This window comes from Hypanus sabinus, chromosome 5 (assembly GCF_030144855.1).
Source record: "Hypanus sabinus isolate sHypSab1 chromosome 5, sHypSab1.hap1, whole genome shotgun sequence".
Lineage (NCBI taxonomy): Eukaryota > Metazoa > Chordata > Chondrichthyes > Myliobatiformes > Dasyatidae > Hypanus > Hypanus sabinus.
In genome coordinates, this window is record NC_082710.1 from 30,242,607 (window position 1) to 30,254,640 (window position 12,034).

Consider the following 12,034-nt stretch of genomic DNA (forward strand, 5'->3'; position numbering starts at 1 on the left):
CACATGACCGATTAACCTACTAACCCATGTATATTTGGAATATGTGATCAAACCTGAGCATCCAGAGGAAACCTGCACAATCTCGGGGAAAACCTACAAGCTCCTTACAGCAACAGAATTGAACCCGAGTCTCTGGTGCTGTACGCTAATTGATATGCTACTGTATGCTGCCACAATATGTGCACTTCGATCCTACTGGCTTTATTTACTTTGAAGTAATATTCTGGATTCAACTCATGTGCTATTTCATATATATTAGAGGTTCCCTATTGAAAATCGCTCAAGACTGTGATTATTGGCAAAAGCAAATCTATCTAAAAACTACTTATTTTATTTTCATTGTAAACTTGAGAGTTGTTCTTATAACAAATCTCTCATTGACCTTATCAGGTTCCAGAAAATATCCATTGGATAAACATTGAACGGGCCTGAGGGATAGGGAAAGGATGAATGGAGATGAGTCGGGACTTAACTCTGGCTCCTTTGTTGACCAAGTGCAAGAAGATCAGCCACTATTTGTACTGACCCTGACCATTCTATGGAGTTAATTATTCAAAGATTATTACAATACTAGACAAAATCCTGCCATGCCTTTAAGCATTGTCAATCAGAAATTAATTTCACAGCTTGGTCTAATTGAATCCTAATGGACAATATTTTGCAGATTTTTTTAAGGAAAATTTAATTGTTAGATTAATTTCCAAGAGCCAGTTGATTCAACATATGTTAATTTCTGTAAAAGTAATTACATTGGCCATTGCAATCTGGCAAATGTTATCTGCACTTAACACTACAAAATGAACATGTTTACAAAATTACTTACAGTGAATTTTAATGATCTGTTCCTGACTGTTTTTTATTCTTTCACAGTTCATTATATTGTGACTTGAAAACAATTTGGTATATATTGTACATTACTTAATGTTTGCAGCTCCACGATACTGATATTCTTGTCCTTGACCTTTCTAGCAAACTATCCCACCAGCCAGTGCTGCTTTTCCTGAGGGATCCATACATCTTGCCCACAGCCACCGGTAATCAAGCCTGTCATCTGTTAACAGCTCTTTACTGTTTCAGCCGTTAACCCTGTAAATTTTGTGAAAATGAAACTGAAATCTTGCATCAACCCACTAGATTACACTGTGTTTAGAAGCATTATTTTGATATTCTCCTGTTCCACCATGCTGTTGAGTAGGATACCTGGCCTCGAATATTCTTAAGTTGCTAAGAAGCTCTGACAAATTTCCTGGCCTTGTCATCACTGAGAAGTGAAATAATGCAAATTTGATTTGGCTTTATCATACAAGCCTATTACTGAAACAAAATGTTCCTACTGCATGAGAAGGAAGAAACATATTTCATTACCTTAACATCAATCTACAAAAAAAAGCTATTGTCAGTCTGTTAGGTGGAGGACATTATCACAATTTCATTCCTTCAAGAAACTTTAATTTTTCCTGTTGGACAACATGAATTCCCCCTTTTTTTTCGGATTGACATTAATTGTACCCTTTTTTGCAATTGATTGCTATTTAATAAATCAAATAGATCATTCTCTGAAGCAATCTTTTAATTTGAAGAAGAAATTCCTAAGAAGTTCCTTCATCTGCAACTTTGTTGTGGTTTTGATGGAAAAATTCACCAACTTATTGTCTTTTATTAATTGTAAGACCTGGAAATCTTATTAGTGGTGAAGTACTGAGGTAAGATTGTAATTATGGAAATCGTTCTGTTGTGGCGACCCATTTCCTGGCACATCCGAACAGGCTCACAATTAGATAGCCTACGGGGGTTTGTGAGCACAGAGCTTTGGAGCCTCTGCTCCACGGGGGGCAGGTTGAGGGAGGCTTAAAAGTGAGGCTGAGGATTTCAAATAAAGTTTTTTCCTTCGACTGCAGTTACCGACTCCGTGTCGTAATTTTAGCGCTGCATGTAGCACACCCCTACAATTGGTGACCCTGACGGTCCAAACGATTTTTGGACCAGAAATGACCGACGCCGCCTCTGTTCATGCGGTTTTGTTGAAACTGCCGGGTTTCTGGACACAGCGACCGAACCTATGGTTCCAGCAAGCCAAAGCCCAATTCCACGTTCGCCAGATCACCTCAGAAGACACCCTCTACTACTACGTGGTGAGCTCTCTCGACCAGGACACAGCGGCCCAGATCGCGGAGTTCGTACAGTCGCCCCCGGCAGACGGCAAGTACACGGAATTCAAAGCCCTGCTCCTCAGGACTTTTGGACTCTCACGGCGCGAGCGGGCTGCCCGTTTACTGCACCTGGATGGCTTGGGCGACAGACCTCCATCGGCTTTAATGAATGAGATGTTCTCTCTAGCCGACGGACACACACCCTGCCTCATGTTTGAGCAGGCATTCCTGGAGCAGCTGCCCGAGGACATACGCCTGCTGCTGTCTGACGCGGATTTCAGTGACCCCCGGAAGGTGGCAGCCCGGGCGGACTTGCTGTGGAACGCCAAAAAGGTGAGCGGGGCGTCCATCGCACAGATCTCCCAGCCACGCTCCCAGCAGCAAACCAGTCCAGGCCCGGCCGCAGAGCCCGCCAACCGCCGGCCCAAGGAACACTGATGCTTCTACCACCAGTGGTGGGGCGCCGAAGCCCGCCGTTGTCGCCCGCCCTGCAAGTTCCCGGGAAACGCCAGGACCAGCCGCCGCTGATGGCTACGGAGGCTGGCCATCGGGATAGCCTCCTGTATGTGTGGGACAGAAGGTCGGGACGCCGGTTTTTGGTCGACACTGGTGCCGAGATCAGCGTTTTACCTCCGACGAGTTACGACACCCGCAGCAGGGCACCGGGGCCCCCCCTGAGGGCCGTGAACGGCAGCACAGTAAGGACCTATGGCACCCGTCAGGTGCAGCTACAGTTCGGCTCCAGACAGTTTACGTGGGACTTTACACTGGCCGCCGTAGCCCAACCGCTTCTGGGTGCGGATTTTTTGCGGGCTCACAGCCTACTGGTCGACCTGCCCAGGAAAAGACTGGTCCACGCCGAGACCTTTCAGTCGTTCTCCCTGGGTGCAGCCCAGTTGCCAGTCCCTCACCTCGGCTCCATCACGCTGTCCGACAACGACTTCACCAGGGTCCTGGCGGATTTCCCATCGGTTCTGGCACCGCAGTTCACAGCGGCCATGCCCCGACACGGCATACAGCACCACATCCCGACCCAGGGACCACCCCCTCCTGACTATCGTGGACCGGTTCACAAGATGGCCAGAGGCGGTCCCGCTCACTGACACCACCTCCGAATCTTGCGCCCAAGCCCTGATCACCACCTGGATATCTCGCTTTGGTGTACCGGCCCACATTACCTCCGACAGAGGCGCCCAGTTCACCTCCAGCCTGTGGTCAGCTATGGCCAGCCTTTTGGGGACTCAGCTGCACCACACAACTGCCTACCACCCACAGTCGAACGGGCTAGTGGAGCGTTTCCACCGTCACCTGAAGTCGGCCCTCATGGCCTGCCTGCGAGGAGCCAACTGGGCGGACGAGCTTCCCTGGGTCCTACTCGGCATCCGCACAGCGCCCAAGGACGACCTGCACGCCTCGTCGGCCGAGTTGGTATACGGCGCGCCCCTGGTCATCCCCGGGGAGTTCCTACCAGCCCCACGGGGGCAAGAGGAAGATCCCGCAGCAGTCCTGGGCAGACTACGCGAGAAGCTCGGTAACCTGGCCCCCATACCCACTTCACAGCACGGGCGGAACCCAACCTGCGTACCCAAAGACCTGCAGAACTGTAAGTTTGTGTTTGTACGAAGGGGCGGGCATCGGCCACCGCTGCAGCGGCCATACGAGGGGCCGTTTATGGTGCTCCGGAACAACAGGTCCACGTTCGTGCTGGATGTTGGGGGGAAAGAGGAGGTTTTCACGGTGGACCGCCTCAAACCGGCCCATGTGGACCTGGCGCAACCGGCCGAGTTTCCGGCACCTCGGCGCAGAGGCCGACCTCCCAAGCAGGTTCCGGCCCAGACTGCCAGACTGTGGACATTGGGGGGGTGTATCACCGGTTCTGGGGGGGGGGGGGGTTATGTGGCGACCCATTTCCTGGCACATCCGAACCGGCTCACAATTAGATAGCCTATGGGGGTTTGCGAGCACAGAGCTTTGGAGCCTCTGCGCCACGGGGGGTGCAGGTTGAGGGAGGCTTAAAAGTGAGGCTGAGGATTTCGAATAAAGTTTTTTCCTTCGACTGCAGTTACCGACTCCGTGTTGTAATTTTAGCGCTGCGTGTAGCACACCGCTACACTGTAATGTTTTTAAAATTGTAAAACATTTTATGTCATTTCTTCTCCCTATCCCTATTTTGTTTGCAAAGCCTCCGAGCTGATTTTACTGCTGAAGGTATGCTACTTCAATGCATTCATCCCTGGAAATGCAGCCCTTGTCATAGTCAATGAAATAAATGCATTCCCTGACAATTTATAGCAATTGAAACCATTTGTAAATCTGTCCATCCTATCCTATTTTAAAAATTAAAATCCCATAAATTTCCAGTTTGGTAAATGTTTTTGATGGGGGTGATCTCAAGCGTAAATTGCTATTGCAATATAGGTTAGTTACTCGCCAGCTTTTCTGTAAGTTTTGCCAGATCAGTGTGTTAACAGTTTTGTGACATTTTGTCAGTATGGGACCATTTATGACTATATCCCACTGTACATCTGGCACCAAAAACTAAATAGCATCCTCCCCATAACTTTTTCTGTTATTCATTTTGTGCTCTGTTACAAACATCTTACCTCATTGGTCTCAAAATAATTCAACTGATTAAGGGTATCTTTATTGAAGGACAGAGTACTGATCTGGTGGCATTTTAATACGTTTGCGAATACTGTATAAAATTTTAAGAGATGGAGAGTGCAAAACAATTTCATTGTGTAACTTGTGATACTGAATGGCTAAATATAAAAAAAATCCTTCTAAAACTTTTATCTTTATTTCCTGTTACACACTTCCAACTATTATACCACAGCAGTTAAAAAGATTTGGTGTGTTGGGGTCATTTTAGGAAGTCAGGTGTCCTGTTGGCAAAGAAAAATCAAGGTATGGGAATAATCTGAGCTGTTTTTGGACATCCATACTGTAGAAAATATGTGAACAGTGAAGAGGCTACTTTTGACCATAGGTTAAATGTTGACATTTTTTGGTAGATTGTACATGCTCTGCTTGTTTGCAACTGTGAGCGGTCTAATCATCCATCTTTCAAGACCATGACGTACAGTACCTCCACAAAAAATGTTGACTCGCCACTGGACAGTTTGTTTCCTCAACAGTCCTGTCCTCATGCTACATTCTTACAGGATTTAACCTAATAACCCCGGGCCTTTTAATCTGCAGCAGATTCAGAGGTTGTAGCATATAGGCTTCATTCACATCAGGCTGAACCAGATATATAGATTTGGACCTTCTTAAGTCTCGTATTACACTAGTTAACAAAAAGCCTGTTCACCCCAATTGTGCCTTGTGTTGACTGTTTGTTTGTAATCACTGATCATTATCACACATTTTTCTCTTGCCTACCTCAATTAGTCAACTTAAGAATGCTTGTAATGACCCATCATTATTTTATTGGCCATTTAATTACCAAGTTCTACTTAACTTACATCTGTTATTGTCAGTATTGTAAATTGTTATCACTTTGGCTCTTAGCAAAGATGGCATTTCTCAATGAAGTTTAATTGGCTCCCTATATTACGCTTGCATATAGCCATATCTCACGATTACATATGGTATAATCTTGTAAAAATCTGAACCCAGCCATTAATAACTAATGAAGTAAAGAATGTGATAGAATCCTTTGGGGAAGTTACAAGTTGATTAGGCAAAGGAGAGGCAGAGGATGTTACTTCGATTTCCGTAAGGAATTTGACAGGATGCTAAACATGGTAAGAGCCCAGGTTATAAGGGCAAGGTACTAATATGGATAGGAGATTAGCTGACAGACAGAAATCAAGCTGTGGGGATAAAGGAATATTATAAGCAATTTTGGGCCCCGTATCTAAGGAAAGATGTGATGGCCCTGGAGAGGGTCCAGGAGTGTTTGATAAAGGAACGTCCCTTTAAAGCTGAGATGAGGATTCCCTTCAGCAAAATGGTGGTGAATCTGTGGGATTTGTTGCCACAGAGGGGTGTGGAGGTCAGGTCATTGAGTGTATTTAAGGCAGATTGGGAAAGGGGTTAAGGGTTACTGGAGAAGGCAGGAGAATTAAATTAGGAAAACAAAATCAACCATGATTTACAGGAAGAGCAAACTCAAGTGGCCCAAATAGCCTAATTCTGCTCTTACATCTATAGTCACTATTTTTTTTTAATTTCAGAAGAAATGTGTTTAAATATTGTGGAATTCTTACCCATTCTTGTTTATCTTCATGAATAATTTCCTTCATTGTTTATTTAAGTATTATTTTCTATACCTCTCTCTCCTCCCCCATTGAGTTTATAGTATGCTAATCTGACTACTCATTGTGGGTTTAGAAGACACTTAAGTTATTATAGGGACCAGGAAATATTAAACAAATTAAGGCTGAATTTTTTGAAATCATGGATGCTTAAGGGACACTTAACTGAGCTCCTTAAAATTAAGAGGGACACAAATAGATTCTACAGTATTCCCTGTAGTTGAGGAGTCAAAAACCAGGGGTCCTTGATTTAAAAATAATTAGTCATGGGACTTGGGATTGATGAAAATAAGTATCACACAGAGTATTAGAGTTCAGGAGCTCTCTGCCTGAAAGGGTATGATTCTCTTTCCTAAGCAGGGAATACAAATTGTGTTCTTTAAACTTAACATGAACAAGAATGAAAACTATTTCAGTACATAGATATTATCAAAAACAAATGAAGATTCTTCTTGAAAATAAAGATAGTTTCCTACAATGAAAGTACTGTCCCTTGCTGAGCATTTCTCCAATTAAAACTTCTCAAAGTAGAGATGTATTATACTTCCACATCCATAAAGACTTTTTTTAAAAGGTCTTTTAAAAATATTGTGGATACCAAAATGGATAACCCCCTCCCTATATGGATGCATGATTATATAAGAACTATTAATCTACACCATTTCACCATTTGTGAATTCTATGCTACTTGCTTACTCTGTAAAAAGCAACTAGCTCTTATTACAATTCCATTGTGTCTGTGGCCAGTTCTAGGTAATACCAAACCTCAGCTGAAAGCATCTTAGTTGGGAGAGTCGCATGAGCACATCATAAAACATCCTCCTGTCTAGTGTGTGCAGTTCTACCAGAATCCAAACAAACCGCGGTGGGAGGGGTGTGGGACAAGTGACAGTGAAGGTGGAGGGTGGGGGTGGGTGGCTCAGGTACCAACACACCTAGTCCTGAGACACCAGGCAAGGTCCTTTAATTCCAAGCAGTTAGTTTATTGATCATTACAGAATATTTTGCTGGTACTTCTCGGTCCCTCTCCTCCCCTTTTCCCAACCGTGATTCCCCTCTCCCTGTCCCCTTCCCAGTCTCAGTCCACAATAGAGACCCATACCAGAATCAGGTTTATCATCACTCACGTCATGAAATTTGTTTTCTTTTGTGTGGCACAAGTACAGTGCAGTACATAAAAGTTCTACAGTACTGTACAAAATTCTTGGGTACCCTTGCTATATACATGGCCCTAAGACTTTTGCATGATACTGTATGTTTGCAAGATCATGTTGCAGCTACAAATAAGCTATCATTGTTCAAAGGGAGAGACTATTGTAAATGAGTGAAGATGCTGTCCAACAATCTGACCTCCAATACAGTGGCTGGGTTTGATGAGGCACTTTCCAAGGTTGCAACTGTGAAACCATTAGATACTATACTCTGCTGCCCTTCGAGATGGCAGCATTTTTGTATCTACCACTTCCGTTCTGCTTGCTCTAAGACTCTTTGCCCCTTGCACTACTTCACTTCAGCCCAAAGCAGCTTGAACTCATCTTTCAAACCCATCACTGCCTCTTCCATTAAACAGATGAAGAATGGTGTTAGAAGCATAATAATAAATGTGATAGTAGAAGTCAATAGGCATGTATTATCAACAGGGTGGCTTATTTCCAGGTGCCTATAAATTCATTCCGTAAGACCATAAGACATAGGAACAGAATTATGCCATTTGGCCCTTCAAGTGTGCTTTGTTTTTTATAAATAATTATTATCGTTTGTTTATTTCATTTTTATTTATTTAAATTTTCATTATTGTTGGTTAGCAGAACCAAACACAGCGTTTATAAGTAACTGTGCAATCTATCCAGCTTTCAATTTTTTTTCCTTTGATTTCAGTCACTACAATGCATTTAGCACAATGAGAATGAGGTTCAAGTACTTGCACTTGCGACTACAACAGAAATTTGAATTTAGGATACCACAGCTTCACCATGACAGTCTCAGACTTGTATTTTGACAGGGTGACTTAAAACGCTTAATTAGTCAGTTACTCAGGCTATGGCCAAGAACATTTGACACTCAACCTCACCAATCTTAGTAAATTTGCAGCTCAAGCATTGCTTTGTTTCTACTGATATGAGGGTAATTGAAGACTATAAACCTGTCTTTTTTGTGATTCCTTAGATGACTTCCCAAACGTAGTTATTGAAGGTGTTCTGCATGGTACATACTACCCGTACCTTCAAATAAGGTAGAGTGGATTCTACACGAAAGGCATCTCTGAGCATCCAGTCACAAAAGTAACAGTTAGTGGATATGTTTTTATGAGAAACTGTTCGCTCTCAATGTTCTTCCTTGATGGGAAGTATATTTTAAAATTATTATACCATTTAAATTTAACTTTTACATTATTCACTTAATTAACTTATATGAGTATATAGCAAGTTTCAATGTAAATCATTATAAATAAATGTGTGATGTTTCAACGTAAATTGTGAGTATGGAACTAATTAATACAATGTGGAAACATTTTTGTGTAATTTTAAAGTAAAATGTACTACTTCATTATTAAGTAGAGAATGTTTTTGTTTTATGACTTACTTGTAATTTCCAGTTTGGAAAGAAAAACTCTAATTAAATTAGACAATGAAAGAATGTTTGTTGCATTTAAATATGTGGAAATGAAAGCAATATTTATCACTAAATCACATTACTGTGTAATCTTATTAAATGCAGGGATCTGTTCTGGGATCCCTGTTCTTTGAGATTTTTATAAATGACTTGTATGGGAAGTGAAAGGGTGGATTAATAAGTTTGCAGATGACCCAAATTTAATGGAGTTGTGCTGGTGTGGGGTTTTGTTGTAAATTGCCATGTAACCTTAACAAAATGCAGAGCTGGGCTGAGAAGTGGCAGATAGAGTTCAACCTGGGAAAGTGTGAAGTGATTCATTTTCAAGGGTCGAATTTGAAGGCAGAAAACAGAGTTAATTGCAGGATTCTTGGTAGTGTAGAGGAACAGGGGCATCTTGGGGTCCATGACCATAGATTCCCTCAAAGTTGCCACACAAGTTGATAGGATTATTAAGGTGGTGTATCTGTGTGGACGTCCATTATCTGGGGGATTGAGTTCAAGAAGCGCGAGATATTGTTGCAGCCCTATAAAACCCTAGTTATACCACACTTGGAATATTGTGTTCCATTCTGGCCATCTCAGTATAGGAAAGATGTGGAAGCTTTAGAGAGGTTGCAGAGGAGATTTACCAGGATGCTGCGTGGAATCAAGGGTGTGTCTATTGAAGGTAGGTTGAGCAAGTTGGGAGTCTTCATTTTGGAGCGAAAGAAGATGAGGGGTGACTTGATCGAAGTGTACAAGATGATAAGAGGCATAGATCAAGTGGATAACCAGAATTTTCCCAGGACAGAAATGGCCAGTACAAGGCAGAATCATTTTAAGGTGATTGGAGACAAGTATAGGGGGACGTCAAGGTAGGTTCTTTACACAGTGTGTGGTGGGTGCGTGGAATGCCCTGCCAGGGATGGTGGTAGAGGATAGAATCATTAGGAGCATTCAAGAAACTCAGATGGCAACATGGATGTTAGAGAAATGGAGGGTAAGTGTTTGAGGGAAGAGATAGATCGATCTTAGAGTAGGTTAACAGGTCAGCACGACATCATGGACCCAAGGGTCTGTACTGAGCTGAAATGTTCTATGAATTAGTAAAATATTTCTTTATTCGAATCCATTGTTATATGTAATAAATTCAATCATCACTGAACAGCATGAATGATTTGTGTTCCATTAATTTTTTTTGAGGGTGAACTTTGATTAAGTTTGGTCAAGGGTATGCGAATCAGCTCCAGAGACTTGAGTTCATTGCTTTCAGTTTCTACTCACAGCTGTACAACTTGTTACTTCAAACATCTAATCAGCCAATCATGTGGCAGTTACTCAACGCAGACGTGGTCAAGATACCCATTTGCTGTTCAGGCCAAGCAGCAGAACGGGGAAGAAATGTGATCTGACTGACTTTGACTGTGGAATGATTGTTGGTACAGGATGGGCTGGTTTAGTTTCTCAGAAACCGCTGTTCTCTTGGGACAGTCCCTAGAGTTTATATAGGATGGTGCACAAAACAAAAAAACATAAAACATCCAGTGAGCAGCAGTCCCATGGACAAAATCGCCTTGTTACTGAAAGACATTAAAGGAGAATTGCCAGACTGGTTCAAGCTGACAGGATGGTGACAGTAACTCAAATAACCACACATTACAGCCGTGGTGTTGAGAAGAACGTGTCTGAACACACAGTACACTGAAGCTTGAAGTGGGTGGACTACAGGAACAGAAGACCATGAATGTACATGCAGTGGCCATTTTACTAGGTACAAGAGGTATCAAATAAAGTGGCCACTGAATGTACATGTCCAATGGCTTATCACAATCAATACAATTTGCCTTTGTACTTTTGGAATTTTCCGTTAGACTATTTAAATTTATGGATGTAATTCAACATTTTCATCCTGTATTCAAAACTATTCATGGGCTTGCCACTCCCTTTGTTTCCAAGTCTACAACTCTCAAATCTCTTCATTATTTCCAATTTCCAGCAGTGTGTACTATCTACAAGATGCATTGCAACAACATACCAAAGTTCCTAAGGCAGCACCTTCCAGGCCCACGACCACTACCATCTAGAAGGACGAGAACAGCAGATGCCTGGGACCACCACCACTTTGGAAGTCCCCCTCCAAGTCACTCACCATGCTGACTTTGAGACATTTGGCCTTCCTTCACTGTTGGGTCGAGATCATGGAATTCCCTCCCTAACAGCACTGTGGGTGTACCTACACCTCAGGGACTGCAGCGGTCCAAGAAGGCAGCTCATCACCACCTTCTGAAGGGCAACTAGGGATGGGCAATAAATGCTGGCTTGCTGGTGATGCCCACATCCTATAAATGAATACATTTCTAAAAATTCCATCCTTCTGTCTTTTCCAAATTTTCTTTACTTTGGCATTGGCAGCCAAACAGAAATGGTAATATCATGCATTTTGTGCATTGCCTGCACAAAGTCAAGCAGGTCAGAATTGGTCACTCAACACAACTTCTGTGTTCATCTTCCATCGCCGTACAGTTTACCTCCTCTGCTATCAGTGTTCAACAAGGACTGAAGGCACTTCTTCCCTTGGTGCAGGAAAAAACATATTAACTCACTGTTTTGATCCCTTGTTCCATAGTGTGATTCCCTGATGCCATGGGCAACATAATCCATGAAAAGCATAGTGGTAAAGCATAAATATTTAATAAAATAGTTTTTCTCTACGGTTTGCTTTCCTTGTAATGTTAAATGATTAGAGTTACAAACACATATCTCAGGATCACAGTCAGGAATAAATACAGTAAATATGGACCATTTAGAAAAACTTCAATCCAATTTCACCAGGTAAATTCATAGCAATCTAAAGGCAATCTTTAATTATATTCTTACTTGTAAACAAATGATCTAGTGCTTTCCCAGCGTATATGACAAATAAACTCTTCTTGGGCTTCCAGCTACATACAGGTATCGATGTTAACTGACACTTCAATGATGAATTCCGCCGTCTTCATCAAGAATAATCCCTGGGCATTTCTAGTC

General features: G+C 42.6%; 1 protein-coding gene across 3 annotated transcripts in view; it reads left to right on the top strand.

Moving 5' to 3' along the window:
- The window catches only part of LOC132394028 (sorting nexin-24-like), a 138,711-nt gene extending 127,175 nt beyond the window's left edge, over positions 1 to 11,536 (top strand). For all 3 annotated transcript variants that reach the window (XM_059969661.1, XM_059969662.1, XM_059969660.1), the window contains exons 6-7: positions 970 to 1,034; positions 8,579 to 11,536. In XM_059969661.1, the coding sequence (XP_059825644.1) occupies positions 970 to 1,034; positions 8,579 to 8,649 (136 nt within the window). In that variant the 3' untranslated portion in view covers positions 8,650 to 11,536. The remainder of the gene's footprint in view (positions 1 to 969; positions 1,035 to 8,578) is intronic.
- The last annotated feature ends 498 nt before the right edge of the window (positions 11,537 to 12,034 follow it).